Source organism: Balaenoptera musculus, chromosome 13 (genome assembly GCF_009873245.2).
Source record: "Balaenoptera musculus isolate JJ_BM4_2016_0621 chromosome 13, mBalMus1.pri.v3, whole genome shotgun sequence".
NCBI classification, from domain to species: Eukaryota; Metazoa; Chordata; class Mammalia; order Artiodactyla; family Balaenopteridae; genus Balaenoptera; species Balaenoptera musculus.
Genome location: NC_045797.1, coordinates 58,175,812 through 58,197,558, shown reverse-complemented (window position 1 = coordinate 58,197,558; position 21,747 = coordinate 58,175,812). Strand labels below are relative to the sequence as shown.

At 43.3% G+C, this 21,747-nt stretch overlaps 1 protein-coding gene across 3 annotated transcripts in view; it reads left to right on the top strand.

The window, feature by feature from the left end:
* The window catches only part of TMEM178A (transmembrane protein 178A), a 112,487-nt gene that overhangs the window by 57,689 nt on the left and 33,051 nt on the right, over positions 1-21,747 (top strand). Inside the window, exon 1 of one of the 3 annotated variants that reach the window (XM_036872296.1) lies at positions 4,984-5,467. The exons of 1 other annotated variant lie outside the window; for it this stretch is intronic. In XM_036872296.1, the coding sequence (XP_036728191.1) occupies positions 5,068-5,467 (400 nt within the window). In that variant the 5' untranslated portion in view covers positions 4,984-5,067. Of the gene's footprint in view, positions 1-4,983; positions 5,468-5,686; positions 5,880-21,747 lie in introns of those variants that run through there. One more of the 3 variants, XM_036872300.1, reaches the window with a different exon arrangement.

Sequence of the window (21,747 nt, the reverse complement as noted above, 5' to 3'; positions counted from 1 at the left end):
ATATCTCAATTATTTGCAGAAATGACATATTGTAGATCAATAACATAATTGACTCTATCCTTACATTAAATGCTGGAAAAATGTCTGATAGTACCAAGAATAAACCCCTCCTCTTTTTAAAAGCCAGTATGTGGTTTTGTTTTGGTTTTTAAAATTAATTAATTAATTAATTAATTTATGGCTGAGTTGGGTCTTCATTGCTGTGGGCAGACTTTCTCTAGTTGCAGCGAGCGGGGGCTACTCTCTCATTGCGATGCGCAGGCTTCTCATTGCCGTGGCTTCTCTTGCTGCAGAGCACGGGCTCTAGGCATGCGGGCTTCAGTAGTTGTGGCATGCAGGCTCAGTAGTTGTGGTTCGCGGGCTCTAGAGCACAGGCTCAGTAGTTGTGGCGCACGGGCTTAGTTGTTCCGCGGCATGTGGGATCTTCCTGGACCAGGGCTGAAACCTATGTCCCCTGCAGTGGCAGGCGGATTCTTAACCACTGAGCCACCAGGGAAGTCCAGTGTGTGGTTTTGGTTAAACTTCATAGTCTAAATTCTATGGAATCTAAATGTTTGAGATGAGGAAAGATATTGCTTTTGGTCTCAGCAGTGGGGCAAAAGGGTGAAAGCCTTTTAGAACATTCATGGTTAGCATGGTCAGCTTAGCATAGGTATGTCAATAAATCATTGCCATAGCTCTGTGATAATTGGAGATCTCTCTCTCTCTCTCTCCCTGTGTGTGTACCTTTTTGTAAGAAAATATTTATTTAAGAACTTCCTGTGTAGAGAAATACGATGAATGTCATAAAGCACCTAGACATTATGATAAGTGTGTTTGGAGAAGGCAAAAGTGTTTTGTTCTCTCAGTATTTAAACATGGCCAACACATAAGTTGGGATGTTTAAATGCTACGGGAATACTGACAGTAACAAAGAAGGACTCTAGTGTAATATAGAGGATAATTCTCTCTAACCTAGAAAGAAGAGTTGGGTGCTGAAGGATGACATCATCAAAACAACATTGGAGGGCTTCCCTGGTGGCGCAGTGGTTGAGAATCTGCCTGCCAATGCAGGGGACACAGGTTCGAGCCCTGGTCTGGGAAGATCCCACATGCCGCGGAGCAACTAGGCTCGTGAGCCACAACTACTGAGCCTGCGCGTCTGGAGCCTGTGCTCCGCAGCAAGAGAGGCCGCGACAGTGAGAGGCCTGCGCACCGCGATGAAGAGTGGCCCCTGCTCACCGCAACTAGAGAAAGCCCTTGCACAGAAACGAAGACCCAACACAGCAAAAATAAATAAATAAATAAATTTATTAAAAAAAAAAAAAAAAAAAAAAACAACGTTGGAGGAAGATGCATTTGGCATCAGTGTCCAGGATAACTTCAGGATGATCTGCCCATGAACCCAGCTGTCCTGGAATCACTGGGGCCAAGGAGGGAGCTGGAATAATAATCCAGATGTGAGGTGATAGAGGCATAGTGATAGCAAGTGGTAGAAATGAAGAGGAAAGATTGGCTATAAAGACATTTAAAAGGAAGAATCCCTACCACTTTGTGAATGCGATAGAAAATTCTAAAATAATGAGTCTGAGTGTCTTGACTGACTTGTCAACACCAGAAAGAGAGAGAAGTGAGGAGGGGCAGTTGGACCACAGGGAAATATGAGTTGACCTTTGGACATACTGAGTTCTACAACACAGTGAAACGCCCAGGTGGAAATTCTCCAGATCTATCCCTGTCATTTTAGGACACTGTTATTCTCCAAGGGAGATATTGGTGATATCAGATCTGGAGATGGCAAAGGGAAATTTAAGACAAGTGAAGAACAAGCTAAGTTTGAAAACGTTGAGGGCATGGCACCGCCCTCAGCCCTGCTGAGACATGCCTTGGTGTTCTGGTTGGATATGTGATCTCCCATCATCTTGACTACCTGCCAGGCTAAATGCCCTCATACATTGACTATGTTCTGGCTTAGACTCCTGCTTCTCGTCACCTGCAAGTATTTAGCTTGTGGTCAGGGATTCAAGATGTCAACTTTATGACTTAAAAACACAGAAGAGCATTCTCCTTCTACAGTGGGCTCAAATATGGAAGCCTCCAAATCTGTCGGGTAGATACATAAATCAGACTTATATTGAGTGGAATGCCAGTGTCTCTGATCTAGTCCTCTTGGTAAAGTTTAACTCATCCTTTGAGAGTTAACTCAAAAGTTACTGTCTCTAAGTAGCCTTCCTGACTTCCCCAGGTGGTTAGTCTTTTCATTGTCCACGTTGCCACACACTTTGTTCTGCTTTGTGCTAGAGTGCACAGAAAAGTCTATGTGTCTGTCTCTCACCGCTAGACTGGGAGCATCCAGAAGATGGGAACCACTGATTCATCTTTGTATTTCCCACTCCCTTAACAGAGTGGGGCTCGTGGGTGATAGTTCATTGTTGGAAATATCCAGAAGAGAAAATTTAAGAACGTGGATGGAACGATATGCAGTTGCTGTAGCAAAACCTGTATACACATCATATGTCACATCCCCGCTGATGCTGTTAATGCTGCACCAGCAGAGGCAGTGCTCTCATTACATGCTGCTGGCCCATATTTGTAACGTGTGACATTTTTTATGAAATACTGTCAAGGGTAATCCATCACATAGTAACCTTTGGATTATATGCCGAGACTGATCTTCAACATAGACATAAATGAACTTCAAGGATAGTGCTATTTTCTGAGAAGGGTATGATCAAGGGTTCTGGCTAGGAAAATGAAGCAGAACATTATTTTCTTTTAAGTTAAACACAAGTGCCTGAAAAAGAGGTTTCCTTCTGTCAGCCCCAGTGGGGACATGGTTATTGTGTGAAGATAATCCGATGACTCTGAAATGTGGCAGAATATTTTTTTCTTAGAGTGCATCAGGGTTTGAAAAGGGGGTGAAGAGTTGCTAAAGGTTTGACCACCCTTGGAACTTGCAAGGTTTGTAATATCTTTATCTTTATCTAATATCTTTATCTCAAGAGGTGTTTTAAAAAATAAAAGGACACATGACAACTTGAGCAAATTTCAGATATCAGCCGTGGGCTCACAGTTAAAGATATTCTCTCTGTATCCGTAAAGATCTAGGAATTTACACATAGTATAGAGTATAAATAAAAGAGAGCTTCTAAGTCTCATCATTTTTGTGTAAATCCAGATAAGACTCCTTTGATGCGCTTAGCGGCTCCTGTTAAGGAAAAGCTTATAGGTGAGAGGAGCACTACAATTATAATTCTTTGTCTTCCTTAATTAGACTGAAGCTCACCATAGATCTTGCTGAAGCTGTGATAAAATTCAAGTAATAATTCACATTGTCAGGTCAGCAGAAATGGGCACGGGGCATCCAGTATGACTGAAGGATTTGCTTAAGTGATCTATCTGTGAACGGAGGTGCTCAGGAGAGGTACACAGTCTTCGTGGGAAATAAACCCTCTGAAGATGCTGAGTACAAACAGCAAGGAAAATAAATCCCAGCAAGTTTCTTATATCACCTTTACAGATGTCATTTCAGAGGAAATATATAAATCACATTCATACCAATTGATGTGGGGCACTAATTAGTAAGTCCCATTAAATTGTGGAGTAATGACATTCAGCATCTAATGAATGCCTCATCATCTTTTGATCATTAATATTTCACAGCATAAGAACACAAGAATTGGCATCCCTGGGCTCATGCAGCCTGGTTTTCTGTCTGTGATGTGGCCCCGAGGGCATTAAGTGGCATGAGGGTATTGCTCCTCTGTCGTGAGGCTGCACAACACAATCAATTAACTCAGGACCCTGAGTCCTAACGTTTCCTCATTTTAGAAAATGTGAATCTGCCTGCCGTTCTCCGAATTAACATCTGTGACTGCCCAGTGCCCTGGAAAACAGAAGCAAGCTGAGATGTTGACTTCGGTGTGTAGTATTGCTTCGCTGCTGACCTTCACAGTCCCTGCAAGAAACTTGCATAGGAGGGAAAAAAAAAAAAAAGCATTCCTTTGATTTATTACTAAGGGCTTTCTTTATTCAAAGGCAGTCATCACCTCACAGAGCAGGTGCCATTGCAAGGGCTTATTGATCCTGTGCGCTTCTAGAAATGCCAGGAGGCCGTCACTCCGGCGGGAGATGGAGGTGGTCAACGAAAAAGAAGTCCATCTCCGAGCAGGCTGGAGTGGGAGAAAATCTCTGGCCATAGAGACCCATGGCTCCAGTGACACTCGGTGCCTTTCTTTCAGAAGAGGGGCTGGAGCGGAGAGAGCGCTGACAGGCTGCCGTGGGCAAGTGAGAGAGAAAGGGAGGATGGCAGGGAGACAGAGCTGCCAAGGGGTCTCCGAGGCTGCATCCTTCAGGAGGAGGGAGAAGGGGTCTTCGTCTCCAGATGGAGATTCCTAAGAGTTAAATACCACCACGCAGCCCGACCCGGATGGGATTTGCTTCTGGGTAGAAAACGCGACACTGATCAACATCAACTTGGACAAGTGACAAGACTAGGTCTGATGTTGGTGGATGTCTTTTCAGGTCGTTGGAGGGGAGAGGACGGCAGGCAGTGTGCTCGGGGGCAGCTGGAGAGAAACATCGCGTCCAGGGCAGCGATAGAAAGCGACAAGGAGGGGGCAAACAGAGGGACGAAAAGAGAGGGAGGAAGAGTTGAAGAAAAGTAGGGGGAAAGTAGGGACAGTGTGAAGAGGAGAGAGGAAGGGACGAGGGAGCAGTGAGGGCGGCGAGGAGGCATCCGCAAGGGAAGGGGGATCGCGGGAGAGCAGGGAGGACGGGTTGGTCGCGAGGTGCCGAGCGGGCGCAGGGGTGCGCGGGGGTGGCGGCGCCGGGAGGGAGGCGAGGGGGCTGCGGGAGAGGCGGGGGGCGAGGAAGCGCTCGAGGCTCGGGGAGGCGCGGAGCGGCGGACCGGGGAGGGGGCGGGCGCGCGGTCGGAAGGGAGCCGAGGAGGGAGCGCGCCGGGCCGGGAGCCGAGGGCGGGCGGGAGGTGGGGGGCAGGTGGGGGAGCGCGGAGCGAGCGGAGGCCAAGTGCATTGTGTCTGGCGGCGGCGCGCGAGCCCACCGGCGGCCGCGGCGGGGCGGGCAGCCATGGAGCCGCGGGCGCTCTTCACGGCGCTCAGCCTCGGCCTCAGCCTCTGCTCCCTGGGGCTGCTGGTCACGGCCATCTTCACCGACCACTGGTACGAGACCGACCCCCGGCGCCACAAGGAGAGCTGCGAGCGCAGCCGCGCGGGCGCCGACCCCCCGGACCAGAAGAACCGCCTGATGCCGCTGTCTCACTTGCCGCTGCGGGACTCGCCCCCCCTCGGGCGCCGGCTGCTCCCGGGCGGCCCCGGGCGCGCCGACCCCGAGTCCTGGCGCTCGCTGCTGGGGCTCGGCGGGCTGGACGCCGAGTGCGGCCGGCCGCTCTTCGCCACCTATTCGGGCCTTTGGAGGAAGTGCTACTTCCTGGGCATCGACCGGGACATCGACACCCTCATCCTGAAAGGTAAGCGGCGGGCGCGCCCTGTGCCCCGGGCGCCCGCGCGTGGGGCGCAGCCCGCGGCTCCCCAGGGGCGCGCCGGTCCCCGCGGCCGCCTCCCCGCCGCGTCCGCGGCACATTCTTTCGTCTCCCCCGCCGCCTCCTTTCTTTACCCCTCCCCTCTCTCTTTCTTTCCCCGTCCCTCCCTTGTTCTCTCTCGCTCCTCTTTCTTTCCCCGACTCTCTTCTTTCCTCTCCATCCTCCTTTTCCTTTTCCCCTCTTCCCTCAAGTCTGGGCTTCAGCCCCCCGCCACTATCTCCTTGGCTTCCTTGGCCTCCTTTCCCCCCTCTTCTCCTCGCCTCTCGTCCTTCGCTGTCTTTGTACACCTGCCTGACTTGGAACGCGTGGGTCGGTTTTCTGGACGCTGCTCCCCGGGAAGGTAAACATCAAAAAGACCCGACCTTTCCCAGTTGGGCTCCTTCCCTTAAGTTGTACTTTCCTTTTAGAAATACCTTTGGAGGAAAAGTGGTGCAAACCTCAGAAGAGGAGGAAAAGGGCTTTTTCTTGTATTGTGCTGATGTTGGTAGCAGACGGGACTGATGTGGTATGCCAGCCTCGCAGGCTAATGCGGAGCTCAGGAGGCCGGAGGAACCTTCCTCTAAACCCCCGAAGTGCAGGGTTCCTTTGGGTTAGACCTCAGATAACATTAATGCATTGGTGGAGGCAGCTGAATGCAGATAGGACATCTACTTTTTTCCAACCTTCCTGATGACTGGGTACACCATCCTTAGGCTAGTCACACCAGGGCGAGGAGAGTGGAAAACCGGTCCAAGCCTTTGAAAGTAGAGCTTTGCGTATTTGCACATGGAGTCTCTACAGAATCACTCTCTCTTAAATTTGTGATACCTTGTAAGGCTGTTTTTGTTGTTGTTTTGTTATTTGACACTGAGTTGTAGAGCATCAATTTGCTCCTCTGAAGTCTAGGTGACACTTGGCTCCCATGCGTGTAATCGGATCGTTTGAATTTTTTTTGCTAATGTCATTCATGTAAAAATATTCAATGTGACAGTCCTACTGCTGAAGCTTCCTTCTAACTTTCAGAGCTTGACCCTTATTACAAATTCTTTTTCTCTGAGATGGAAAAAATAAAACAACCCACCTTCTTCCCTTGGACTCATTATTGCAAAAAAAGAAGACATCTAAAATCAGTACATTTAAAGATTTAGTAGCCATCCAGGAGAGCAAAGAAGCAGATTTGTGTTGAATTCCAGTTTGGAATGGAATTACTTGGAAAGGAGGTGGTTAATAACATGTTGGCCTCAGAGTCTTGTTCGTTGGCGTATTCCTCATTTCTCAAACATGTCAACTTCTTCCTTCCCGTGGCTAGCTCAGCTGGGGACTGCCATCTGAAATCTGTCTGTGTGTGGAAGGACTCCAGCACTTTTGGGGGGAAGTAGATGCAGTAACCTTCTTTTGGGAAGGGCGCTGTATTCTTTCCTCTCCTAACTCACATCCAAATCTGATTTCTCCTCATGAAGATGCTGCATAATTAATTTTGATAGTAGCATAGTACATGAACAAACTGTAAAAGCTGAATTTGGAGGTTCGGTTATGGAATGCTCGTTTAGGCAAGGCAATTTTGAAAGCTAAGCAGTGTAGTCTGTCTTTGGAAATGACAGAGCTGCATTTCCTTACACTCCTCCTGTGCCGAGAGTATTTGATTGCATGTAAACTGGATATAGAATAATGCCTGAAACAGCAGGGTAGAGTTCATTCAATCCGACGGCAGGCAGGAGAGGGTGTCCCACAGGACACTTGCACATTCCCCACCTCCCCACCTGGCCTGGCTAGCTGAGGTGCTGAGCTCCAGGGAAGTTCAGAATCGAATAATCCTGGAGGCTGAAGGGACTTTAGCAGGCATTCAATCCAACCTCCCCCCCATTGTTCAGACTCCCTTCTTCTACATCTTTCTGACAAACGGTTGTCCAGCCTAGCACTTCCCTAAGACAGAACTTGTGTGCTAATTAAAAGAATTACAGTTTTCTAGTCATAAATGCAAGTTTGGATTAAAACGATCTCAGATTTGTAATACTGATGGTGTTTAGCTAATCCTTTTTGTAGGATACTAAAGAGTTCTAGGTTGTCATCAGAAGACCTGGGCCCCATTGCTGGCTCTACTGCTAAATCGCAGGGCTTCCGCCAACAAGTGTCCAGGCCTCCTTGGCCTTCAGTTTTCTAGTTCATAGTAGGAAGGCTCACTGTCCTTTAGGGGATTTTCTAGTTCTAAAATCTGTCATTGTTGTACTAATAGCAATGTAAATTTAGCTTCCTGGGAAGTTAATGTGCTGACATTATTGACATGAGGAGTTTGGAGGAAATGACAGACGTTCAGTACGTTATAGGATCATAATTTGTTGTTTGGGAGATGGCCAAAAGGGCCTCAAGTACTTTCAATATTGCTACTCATCTACCTTGGGCTACCTACATAACTCTTCTGGATCTCAGTTTCATCATCTGTGAGATGAATGGGTGAAATGAACAGCTTTAAAATTCTGTGATTCTAAGAATAATTTCAACAGATGATTTTGACACCCATGTTAGGTAAACATTATTACCTTTGTTTTAGCATCTGTGATATGAATTTGGCATTTGTGGTGTGTTTTGACATCTGTGGCTGTGGTATGAATTTCTTAAATGAGCCCTGTATAACTAGAAATCAACATGACATCTAATTTAAAAATTTGGACAACTAGGGTCCCACATTTCATTCTTACTTTCTTCTCTGAACTACCTTATGAGTCCTAAGATTTAGAAATGTTAACGATAGGAAATGAAGAAAAGTAGACTCAGATGGGAGAGTGGGGAGGGGAGGAAAGGGCCACAAGAAGTGCCTGACATACTTAATGAGCTTTTGAGGGTAAAAGAGGTCAGCCTTTCTTTGTGTGGACTTAGAGCACAAAGCCAGGAGGTGGGTGAAAGTTACAGAGGGGAAAATATAGAGTTGATAATATGGAAGACGTCTCACAATTGGAATTGTTTGCATTTCCTGGAGGCTGGGCAAATATTTCTGAGAGATGTAGAGGAAAAAGAAACAGAAAATGTGGAGAATAAGAGAATGGCTTAGAAATTCAACATATAGGCTCTGTAGTGTTCATCTACTTAAGAGAAATCACATGAGTCAGAAGAGCAGTGGTCTCATTGGGACAAGTATTTGGGAAAATCATCAAACTCTGATTGTCACCCTTTCATTATGATTCTGTTTACTTCTAGCCCAGAGTGACCCTAGAAGGTCTAGATTGGACTTCCAACCAGGACCTTCTATAAGAATGGAAGTAAAGTTATAGATAAATCCATTAAGGACCAAGACTAGAACTCGATGCTACTCTCCCAGGCTAACGAAAGACCAGTCACCAGCACAGTTTGCATACTGTTGTTTTTCCTCTTACTGTATTGACTAATCCATGTTTCACTATCTTGCCCACTGGGATAACATGGGAACTTACAAATGCTGTAGAGATATTAAGTTCACACTATATTACCATAGTTTACTATCCAATAAAACAAATGCCCATCGAAAGGCTATTATGTGCAAGGTCATATTAGGGAGATTTCGGCTACACATGTGGGGATTCTTTTGTGTTTGAGCTGGTCAATTGACTAACTTATTCTTCCATATATAGACCCTTCTTGCAGTTAACTTTTTTTAAAATTTTTATTTATTTATTTATTTATTTTTGGCTGTGTTGGGTCTTCGTTTCTGTGCGAGGGCTTTCTCTAGTTGCGGCGAGCGGGGGCCACTCTTCATCACGGTGCGCGGGCCTCTCACTGTCGTGGCCTCTCTTGTTGTGGAACACAAGCTCCAGACGCGCAGGCTCAGTAGTTGTGGCTCACGGGCCTAGATGCTCCGCGGCATGTGGGATCTTCCCAGACCAGGGCTCGAACCCGTGTCCCCTGCATTGGCAAGCAGACTCTCAACCACTGCGCCACCAGGGAAGCCCGCAGTTAACTTTTGTTGCTAAGGAAGCTTTGCTGGTCAAAGTAAAGACAGTCTCTGATAAGTATGCAAATGAAGCTATCCGTATGCAAATGAAGTCATCTTCCACCCAGCAATAGGGGGGCTAGAATAGTTGAAGGAGCCTTGTGGTAGGAACTTGAGAGAATGGCCTTAAGGAGTAGGTTCTTTATTCCTTCATTCATCCAGTTTATTCACTCAATAAATATATAGTGAAAGTCAGGTATTGTTTTAGGTATAGAAGATACAGGATTGAACAAAATGGATAAAAACGCCTGCCCTAATAGAGTTTATATCAAGTGGTGGAGTTATTTTCTAGTGGATTATACAGTCACTACTCTTAGTAGGCTGTGGGAAGAGCACTGTGCAAGCTGCTAGAGCTGGTTAGTACGTGACAGAAAGTACAGTGCAGAGTGATGGAGAGCTGTACCCTTTGGGGGACGCCCGGCCATTCTGTTCCAAGTGCAATTCTTATGTTTAAACTACTGGTTGAACATTAAAATAGGAGGACAGATGGAAGGAGACTCAGTTGGAAACATTCTATAATGCTTCTTTCAGTTACTGAAAACACTGAGTTTAATAAATAAACATTGATGAGTCTTGTGAATACATTATGTGGAACTTTGGAGAAATTAATTTTGAATAGGAGTTAGTCATTGAAATGATATCAAAAGTGCCGGGCTTCCCTGGTGGCGCAGTGGTTGAGAGTCCGCCTGCTGGTGCAGGGGGCACGGGTTCGAGCCCTGGTCTGGGAGGATCCCACATGCCGCGGAGCAGCTAGGCCCGTGAGCCACAACTACTGAGCTTGCGCGTCTGGAGCCTGTGCTCCGCAACGAGAGAGGCCGCGATAGTGAGAGGCCCGCGCACCGCGATGAAGAGTGGGCCCCGCTTGCCGCAACTAGAGAAAGCCCTCGCACAGAACCCAAGACCCAACACAGCCAAAAATAAATAAATAAATAATAAATAAATAAATAAATGTGAAATTCTTAAAAAAAAAAATTAAAAAAAAAAGTGCCAACTGTTCTTACTAGCCTTAACTTTAATTGAAAAAAAATTTTTAATTAAAAATTTTCATTAAAAACAATTAACACTATTTTTCAAATATATGTACTTTGTTTATGTAAACCAAATCCTAATATTATATATTGCCTGCAATAAACAAAAGGAAAATGAATGTTGTAGTGTTTTGTTTTTATGAAATTAAAAGGGATAGAATTTCAGCAATGTGAAGATTATAATTCTGTAGGCATACTGTTAACTTGGATAAATCATTTGGGATTGAATTCTTGAAACTTGAAATACAGCATGTCCTTGTGGTTTCAGAAGCATTTTTCCTTTAATGAGATAAACAGAGATATCAAAGACAGTAGGACATAAATACTTTGTCATTTTGCTCTCTGCAAGTAAAAGAAAGTAGGAGGATTGGTAGGAATTCATTGGGTCTCTTCTTCACTCTGCTAATGATATATCTGTTTCCCCTGTTGGCTTATTTTCCATGAAATTAATAGTCTGTACAGGACCCACTACGTTCTACCTGACACAGAAATAGATTGATGATTTTCTCCAGCTCATTTGTAGACCAAAGTATCATTTGTGTTAGAATAATTATCTCCCAAGAGCAGATGTATCTGGGAAATCTGAGAGGCAAGCACTGTTTCTCTTCCCTGACTCATTCATTCACATACTGTTCTCAGACCTTCTCTTGGACCAGAAGATGCTGCTGGCAAAGGGATTCCTCAGTTTTCGGGGTGCTGGGGATATCATTAAGACTTCCTTCTTCTTTCTTTTTTTTTTTTTTTAAATTTTATTTATTTATTTATGTATGTATGTATGTATGTATGTATGTATTGGCTGCGTTGGGTCTTCCTTGCTGTGCGTGGGCTTTCTCTAGTTGTGGCGAGCGGGGGCTACTCTTCGTTGTGGTGCGCAGGCTTCCCATTGCGGTGGCTTCTTTTGTTGCGGAGCACGTGCTCTAGGCGCGCAGGCTTCAGTAGTTGTGGCTCGTGGGCTCTAGAGCGCAGGCTCAGTAGTTGCTCCGCGGCATGTGGGATCTTCCCAGACCAGGGCTCGAACCCGTGTCTCCTGCATTGGCAGGCGGATTCTTAACCACTGCGCCATCAGGGAAGCCCCCTTCTTCTTTCTTTACTTCTCAAGGCAGTGGTCTCCAAACTTGTCTTAAGCCTCACTCTATGTAATTTATATTTATTCATTTTAAAATTAGGTGCATGGACTGTTCTGACATATACATCATGAAACACAGACAAAAGCAAACCTTGAAGGGATGGGGTAATAAACAGAAAAAGAAGTTCAACTATTTTCACCCACACTTTCCAAAGGACTGCTTGTGTACCCCCTGGCATGTATACACTCCTCTTGGAAGACTGCTTCTCTCACTGCCCATCAGCAAAGCTGAGTTTCTCATCTGGGCAGAAGAAGGATAGTTTGTTTACTATCATGGCTGACCTCTATGGTGGGTCTCCCAGGCCACCGTTGTATCACACGTATTCATCTTGCACAGGGGAGAGAAGAAGATGCATTTTATTTCTGTATCATTTCTGACATTAGACACAGTATTACCCAAGTGTGATACCCTATGTTTCAACACATCCTATTGCTAACACTCCTGAAGGTTATCTTGCATAGAAACTAGATTCTTACTTGCCTCTCTGCTATCAATAAAAAAGATACTTGCTTCCATTCTTTCCATCTGCACCGGGAAGTCACCTTTTAAAAGTGATTCATAAACACAAAAGAGGTTGGTGCTTTAAGTGGTTTGTGATCAAAATTGCCAGAGTCAGTGACATTTGTATCCACCATGTCTCATGGATAACATTTAGCAATGGCCTTGAGGGGAAAAACAGGAGTTTTTTTGCTATGCCGTAGAAAGTTCACATCCAGTTATACCCGAGTGGCTGTGATTTTTTCCTTAGCTCCTGATTTTTCTTTTTCAAAGCTCAAAAAGAGCCGTTAAACCCCATCAGGCAGACTGCTCATAATTACAAGTGTTCTTGATTGCCATAGAAGATACGTTTTTGTTTGGGGAGCATCTGGAAGTTACATTCCATTGAGGGAGTAACCGAGTCTCCCAGTGTCAATGCTAAATGGGAGACCATGGGGAGCAGCAACATTGAAGGAATTTAGGCAGGTCCTAGGGTTTTCCCAACAGTTACCAAGGGTGAACTCTCCTTTCCTCTTTGAGCCCACCTGCAGTGTGGTATACCCCAGGTTACTGACCTCTGACCTCTGCCAAGCAAACTGTGACCTCGGGTTGACTCTGTCCTTATTCCTGAGCCCATCTTTCTTATGTCCACCTTATCTTTCAGAGAGATTCCACTGTCCTTCTTTGACACTCAATTGTGTGACCATCTGAGGCCCATTTTCCTGTATTATTTGCTGGTTAAAAGAATAAAAATAATCAGATTTGGCCATCCCCTTCACTTCCCTCTCCCTTGCAAAAGCAACTGGTGAAATGAAGGAAAAAGTTGAAAACAAACTGGAGGTTTGGCAAATAATACAAATAGCAAATGTATCTCCTTTGGTGTAAAATATTAGTTCAGTAGTTTGGGGCAATTCAGATAAGATCATTCTAACCCTGTAGACTTGCTTTAAGTTTAACAAATTAGTTTTTTCTACAATTAATATTTTTTAAAAAACTACACCATTGCTATTGTCTAAAGCTTTGCACAACTGGTTGTCAAGATTTTTATCAAAATAAAGGTGTTTGCCAGTAGAAAATGGACTTTATCTTCAAAACCTGGTAAAATTTATGATGGTTTATTTTTTCACTTTCTTACAGTGTTTCCCTGTGGTTAAAAGTGATTGCAGTGATTAATCTGTTTTATTGCAAGTTTTAACTAAAAAGATGTAGCTGAACTTCTTGGAGCCTGAGAGAGCCCACATCGGCCGTCATGAAGCTGGCAGCCTTTGTTTGCTGCAGAGTACGGGGAAACTACAGGCTGCACTCCATCTTTCTTGTAACTCAGCCAGATAAGCCGACTGCAGACCAAATAATAATGTCATGGGGACACCCATCAGGGAATGCATTAGCAAGTGAAAAAAGGGGAACAGTACAAACCATATTTCAGTTTCCGTTATCTTGACTGACTGAGGACACACTGAATTATTTTCTGTAACTTGCTGGATGTCCCCCAGTGTTCAGACTTTTAAGTATTTTGTTCATGGGAAAAAATCAATCAACTCATTTCTCCTCTAAGGACCAAAGGGTTGTAATATGTTCCCTTTTGGTTTCTCCAGGTTATTTGATACCATATAGGTAGACAGGGAAGCGATTCCAGAAGTATGTGGGAAATTCTGGACGTATAGATAATTCCAGAAGGCTTCATTGTCCCTTCACAACAGGTACCTCAACTGTAAATCAACACTGATGCCTCCATCTGCCATGCCAGTAAGCACTGACTTGTATCCTTAGTGTCTATAACAGGCAAGATTGGGAGAGTGGGGCATGAGGGTAGAGGTGGGAGGCTGTATGTGACTTGGATCTCTCTTGTCTACATTTTAAGGAATTTTTGTTTGGTGCGGGGGATGTAAACATTTGCTTCACTCAGAAATCAGTCAACAAATGTTACTAATGAGTGTTGAAACGAATTGCTTTTGCAAATAAGAGGCTGCTCAGTGAAAAACATGGGTGCGGTATCCTCCTTGCCCCGTGAGGTTGTGCTTTCTCTAAGGACCCCCAGAGTAGTGAGGAAGAGGGTCTGAGCAGGCGGATGGGGCTGTTGGTTAATTTGAGTTCGAATGCCATTTCTTATGTTCTCACAAGTTTGAAAACTGCTTACAGTCATGTTTACAGTTGTCATGGAATTTTTCAGCATGGGCATCCTGTTAAATGGTACTCAAGGAGGTTATCCTGAAAAGCAACAGAATCGATCACTGGTCATGGGTTTGAAAAATTATGGAACTCATCATCAGAGAGACAGTTTGACCTAGCAGAAGATAAACTGTAGGGGGGGAAGAAACTACAAATACAGTGGCCAATGATAATAAGTGAGTCTGGGCCAATTGAAGCTCAGTATGTTTGTTTTATGCCGCTGATACTTAATCACTTATTCCAGGTGATTTAATCCTTAGCATCTAACATATTTTAGGGAGAGTTTGTTTGGTGTTCAGACAATGGAAGTGTTGGTTGAAAGAAGCTAAAGCGAACAAATGCTAGAAAAATAAAGAGCTAGGCTGAACTAGAGTGGCAGGAGAAGCCACAGTGACTGAAAAATACTGTCTTTCTGTTCAGGTGTTTGAAACAAACAAAACAAAAAGGGCACAAGGAAACTGTTTACTATTCAGTAGTAAAAGATAAAATCCAGCCAGAAGATGTCTGCTGAAGAAGCCTCAAAGTCATGTATTTCTTTCCTTTTTTCCTCAAGTGTTACCTTTTCTTTCTGAAAGAAACTCAAATTGGTTGGAGGAAAATGGGTAAGCACATGTAGAATCAAAGATTCACAGAGTTGAAAGGAACTTTGAGCCATGATCCTCACCCAGTTTTTTTTACTGTGATGCCCTGATAGAGGATTTTCATGTGCGCTACAAACTTCTGTCAATTACATGCAATTCCTAGCATACCAGCTCTGACTCCCTCCTTTTCTCTCTGAGCGCGTGTTTTCAGAATGCCTGTGAGGGAGGGCATGTTGTTATCAGCATAATCTCGATCAGTTTTAATTTATAAAACGGAGTCTAGCTTTTGGACAGGGGAGACCCTTTGATCTTGTATAGAGGAGGCTTAAGAGACAGCCATCTGATTGGCTGTGGCAGTGGGGGCTTTATCCAGGCTGTGTATTTTTCAGGGGTGAGGCTGGTACAGGGAGCTGGTGGACACTCTGAGCATGCGTACTCCAGTCTCCCAAAGTCGTCCCCAGGCACCACCACTGATTTGGAAATTGGGAGCTGTATTAATAACTCATTACCTGTTAGCCTTATGAATAGGTCCCAACATACCTGATTTGAGAAAGTTAAAAAAAAAATGACGGGAGAAATCATAAAAGGTCACAGTTTTGTTTGCCCTCCAAGTGTGACAGAGTTCTTGAAATAAATCTGTCTGAGGGCCCCTGAAAGGCATTAAACAGAGTAGCTCACTATTCAGTAAACCACACATACAAAATGATTCTGCAGTCATATTTGATTATGCCATGGGAGAAATTGATGCTTCTTACTAATATGCCCCAGATTTTCATTTTGGAAATTTGTGGCATGGGTATTTTCGAGAGCATGGTTTTATTTCCTAAATTATCACACAGTTCTTGTTTTAGCACTCATCCAGTTCTATTTGCAGGTTAAAATGGCAGACCTAATTTTTTATCCCCCCTGGCTAAGTATTCTCCCATATATGTAGCTTTCCGGAGTTGTTTTTATTCCTGAAAAGGTCAGGTGTGAAACATTATAATTTGGGTTGTCAGTCTAATTTTTTTAAATGCAATTAATAAAGTGTTTGATAAACATTCATCCACTCACATAAGTGGGTTTATCATTTAAGGATCTTTTAGTGCCGAATAGTAGAAAACCCAAATAAAAATGGCTTAACCTACAAGGAAAGTGTATCATCTCCCATAACAAGAACTCTGGAGGAAGCCTGTACCTAGGCTGGTTAATTAAAGATTGAATTCTGTTGGGCTTTAGTTGTCGCAACAGGGGCGATTTTGCCTTCAGGCTTGTCTCTTGCTGGTCGTCAGCAGGAGTGCCAGTCACTTCATCACATAGCAATAGTTCAAAGGCTAATAAAGCAGGAGAGAGGGGCCATGCCCTTTTTCCTAAACCATTCTTAAAATGAGTGTAATTTCCCAGAAGTCTCCCAGAAGATTTCCCACAGGCCTCATTGGTTAGAATTATGTCACATGACCATTCCTAGACCAATCCTTGGCGAGTAGAATGGGATTATGGTGATTCCCTTAGACCAATCAAGCTTCCCCTGACAGTGGCTAAGGGTTCAGTCTCCCCAGGAAGCACTTGCCTGTCTGACACCTGAACAAAGTCTGGCTACTGTTAGCTCAGGAGACATGGCTGTTGTGTCCACAGCCGGAAAGTCCAAATGTCAGTACCGTCCTACCTGTGATCATTCCATAGGGAGAACAGGACTGAGAGGAGAACCCCGATTTCTTGCTAGCGCTTCCAGATTTACCGTATTCTCTCTCCCCACATCCTGCCCTCATGGGAATAGGGGAGGGAAAAACCTCTTTTTCCACTATATTCCTAAATTCTCAGGTTGGGTCCTATAAATTGACTGATAAAAGACAGATTAACAAGAGAAAAACAGAAGTTATTAACGTGCGTCATGCATATGGAGCCCTCAGAGATGGGTAACTCAAAGTGGTGGTTAGAACTTGGGTTTATATGGCATCTTAATGAAAGAACAATACATTTTTTAAAATTTATTATTTATTTATTTATTTTTAAGAACAATACATTTTTAGGGAAGTGATAAGACAAAGGAAAAGGACTTTGAGTTTCTAGGGCTGACAAATTGTGGGAAGGCAAATATAAGGAGAAACTAATGGTAGATCAGGGCTAGAATTAGCAAGGATCTTTATGTAGATTCCTCTGGTACCATCTCTGGCTGATAAAGGTCTAGACTTATCTCTGGTAATTCACTTCTATCCTTCCTGGTACAGAGAAGAAGGAGGGGGCACCTTTATAAATTTATGTCCTGCTTTTAGGAGAAGGGCAGAAAGCTTTTCTTGTATCTGCTGCTTCTCGATTGCTTCAGCTCAAAATAATTCTTATGTCAAAGTGGCATATTTGGGGGCGGCATATTTTGCTCTTCTTCATGGGCATGTCAAAGCACCCTGAAAGCCCTGTGCTTTGTTTGCCGAAGAGCTGTTAGGGACTCTTTAACCTCTGGTACCCCAGGGACTGCATGGTTGTTTTTAAGGAGGCTTATTCATAATTGCACTTTAAAAAATGGGATGTAAAATGTTCAAAACTGTGCATTTTAGGGGATTTTGATGTACTCCAAGATCTGATAGTGCAGTTGTTATCAATTTAATACACGTTGTATTGACGAGGTCAGTGTTGTTACACACCTGGAAGGCCACCTGCGGAGGTGGTTATTTAGCAACATATGATCCTGTGTTTGGAGGAGTGGGATGGAGGGAGCGTGTGTTCTGATGCAGCTCAGGCGTCTTGGCAGGAATGTTCAAGTCAAACCACTCCAGGGCACTTCATCTTTCCTGGTGGAATTGCTATGCTCTTCTTGGACCTCTCATTTGAAACTGAGAGGCCTATTTATTAAAGCTTGATACCTCTTTAGAGCAGGAATTACAAAGCAAGAAAACAATCTGAACTATTGCAGATGGGCTGAGCTAGCAGGGTGTTAGCATAGAAGCCTCAAAAGATGGTGTAGAGCCACAAGGTATGTGGGAGGACATATATTTGGACCACCAGCTTGCATGCCAATTTGTAGGTTCAAAAAGAAAAAAAACAAGTGAGGAGGCAGGAAAGAGAGGAAAGCAGGAAGGAGCAAATGAACAACTATTTGGTGGATCTTTGGGGAACCAGCTCTCTGGGATCTTGTTTCTTTAAATATCTATCAGGTTTATCTTTCTAAAATAAAATCTTATCATGTCTTTCCTTTGATTAAAAATCACGGTCTGATGGATTCCCCAATAAGTTAAAAATAGACTGACTCAATGATCCAGCAGTTCCACTCCTAGGAATATACCCTAGAATGGAATATATCCTAGAATGGAAAATAGGGACTCAAACAAAAACTTATACATGAATGTTCATAGCAGCACTGTTCATAATAGCCAAAAGGTGGATGCAACCCAAATGTCCATGAGTTGATGAATGGATAAACAAAATGTGCTAAGTCTATATAATGGAACATTACTCAGCTATAAAAAGGAACGATATACTGATACATGCCACAACACGGATGAACCGTGAAAACACTATGCTCAGTGAAACAAGCCAGACACAAAAGGCAAAGTATTGTATGGTTCCATTTATGTGAAATATCCAGAATAAGCCAATCCATAGAGACAGAAAACAAGGAAGGAGGAATGTGGAGTGACCGCTTCATGGGTATAGGGTTTTCTTTTAAGTTGATACCTATGTTCTGGAGATAGATAGTGGTGATGGTTGTACAACATACTAAAGGACAAGGAATTACACACTTTAAAAAATGTGACCAAAACAAAACCAAAACCAAAATCTCTGATGGTTTTGCACTGTCCACATCTACAAGTCTAAACTTCTTCGAAGATCATAAAAAAGCCTTTGCTATGTGGCTCCAATTCCCTTTCTGGTTGTGTAGCCAGACACTTCTCCAATTAATCTAGGGTCAGGCTCCACCAGACCATTTGCTTTTCCCTCAATACATGTTCCCTTCACTCTGTGTCATTGTGGAACTTGTTTCCTCTGCCTGAAATGTCACCTTCTCTTGTCCATCTGGTCGCTCTTCCTTGAAAGCTTCCTAGTGCCACTGTTATTTCCTCTCTAGACTTCCTTGACTCTCCCCTTAGCCTCTCATTACCTGCAGAATTAATTGCTTTATTAGTTGGGACCCCAGTGTGCTTTGTACTATTATAGTACTTCCTACATTGCATTGTGGTTTATTTCCTTGTCCACTTTACCCCCTACCTTAAGGTTGGGGATGGATGCCACCCAGCTCAGTATCTGGCACATGGCGATCTTCCCATAGAATAGCTGTTGAAAAAATTCCACTGGATTGATTCAAATCACCGTCATATCTGGTCCATTCTTTTTCACCCACTCCAGAGTTTCTCGTTCAATTCAAGGACAAGGAGAAGAGAGACTTATTCTAATCTTTCAGGGACTAGGACGCTAATAATTAACTCAAAGAAGATGAAGTAATTGGCATTAAAAAAAAGCAGTAGTAGTAGTATATGTAAAAAAAGAAGCATTTATGGTGGCTTTTATATTGAAAGTATTCCAGAAATCAGCATAAAACTAACAGAGTGTTTTTATGGAGGATTTGCCTCATAAAATGTTCTTAATCCTTAACAAAAGGATTACATTATTATTGCGATTTTCTTGTCTTTCTGCTTCTACCCCATTGGAAGTCCCTACCTTCAAGGAACTGTTCCTTTGTTCTCTCACAGGACCTAGCTGGGTGATTTTTAGATACTAGGAACTCAATAGATGGGTAGTGTTTTCCTAAGTTTATTCTAAGTATTTTCTTGTACAGTTTTGACTTAGTAAATATTCTGTTTTTCAGTAAAACTGTTGCAAGTCCAGTTACATACTTCCTTTCACCAGAAAGCACAGTAGCTAGAATGAATCTCTGAAAAACTCTTGGTGACTGCCCTTCGTCAGGCTCCTTACTGAGCTATTCTGTTGCTGTGTCAGGCGTCTTAAGAGGGAGGCTCCTGTATGCTGAAAGAAAGCCTGGAGGAGCATCTGGGGTTCAAGTGTGCTCTTCGGACTCTTCAAGCTGAGATAGCTCTCCAAGAGACTGGCGGCTTTTCTGGTGTGCTGAAATGATCTCCCCTTCAGCAAGTTTATTTTGAAGATTATTGAGGTGACAGCAGGCAGAGATTTGGGGCATCTTCTTCCCTTTGCTATTAACTAGCTATGTGACCTTGAGCAAGTCACCTCACCTCTGCAGATCTTCATTTTCTCATTTGTACATACAGAGGTTGGATCAGTGTAACCTGCTGGGTCTCTTGCAGCATTAACTGGCTGTAATTATAGGGTGCCCAGCAAACAGCAGCTTAATTAACTCCACAAAGTGTAAGGATAGAAAAAGGTCGGTTCTCCCTAGAAGCAGGTAAGTGTTAGGACAATCCAAATCTGAGAGCCTTTCTCTCTTTTCAGTTGTTCACCCACATGCCTTTCCTTTGCTCTTTTGAATGTGACATGCTTTCTTATTGCTAATTTTCTTTTTCATTTCCTGAGGGTTTCAAAGGAGAAAACAGGACTTTCTGTATCGTTCCAGGAATTCTCTTCTGTAGGAACAATGTTTGCCATTTGGTTGGAAGGACTGAACTGTATAACTTTTTCCTTGTTAGATAATTTCACAGGGAATTGGTAATAATAAGTTATATCTGGTTTTAGAAACTGAAGTTAGAGTTCATAATAGCAAAAAAGGAGTACCCTTTAGAAAATTGCATCGTATAATTTAAATTTTGCCTTACTTGCTCATTTTTAATTTTTTTGAAGAAGTTCGAGAGATTTTGATGGAAGAAAAAAAATCATATACTTTCTTTTTGTTACTACAGGTAAAAAAATCCTAGGTTTATTCCTTTTTTGCTTCATGAGAGTTTAACACTCATAAGCCACGTGAAGTTAAATAGAAATCCACAATTATCTATTACGATTCATTTTGTTCAAAAGTTTTAGAGATATGCTTTCTGAATTTAATAATCTGCTGTGTTAAATACCTGGAGTTATATTTGACCACTTTAATTCATACTATGAATCTTGATTATTCGCTTGTTTCTTCTTTCCCCTCAGATGATATTTTAGGTGGCTTGCCACACATTGTAATTGGCATAATAGTTAATTTCACTGAGAGCCTTATTCAAAAAATTTGAACATGAGATGACTTTCTTTGACCCCCAATTTTTTCCTTTATGTAGATGAAAGGATATGGCCAGGTAAACCTCTTTATGCGTCCATGGCAATGATTATAATGGCAGATCTGCTCCACTTCTGATGCTTGATTGGACCAGGTTTTACTTAAATCCTTCCACACAGAGCAGAGATGAGGTAGACGAGACAGTCATCTGTATCATCCCCATCACGGTCAGGCTGATTCTTGTTGAGAGAGAGCGTGAGTTCCAGAAGACAAGAGTGGATATGGTCCAAGGTAGCAAGCGTACTACCTCACCTTTGCCCCATCATAAGCATTTTGGTCATTTGGAAGACTTCGAAGTTTATCTAAGAGGAAGAAAAACAGAACCTGTTCAAAACAGGTTAACAACACTGCACTGAATGGTGATGGGGGAGATAGGGGAGAGGCAACCCCATGGAGAATGAGAGTCATCACATAACCGTCTTAACTTTGGTCTCTTGATTCTTAGAAAGTCTCTTCATTCTTTTGGAATTTTGTTTGTTTCCTTTTACAAACAGTAACACTAGGAAGAGTCTTACAAAGTCTGTGGGAGATTATGAACTAGGGAACTGAAATCACTCTGTAGAAGCCATATGACGAGGAGTGTGATATTCATGGAATTCATGAGAAAAAGCACTTTAAATTTACACAGCAGATTCCTTCCTCATAACCCAAAGCGGTTTTTACAAAGAGAAAAAGGAGACACGTTCTCTGACTAAGCATACGTGACTGAGGAGAATAACACTGGGACTGCTGTTAATTACTGCTTGT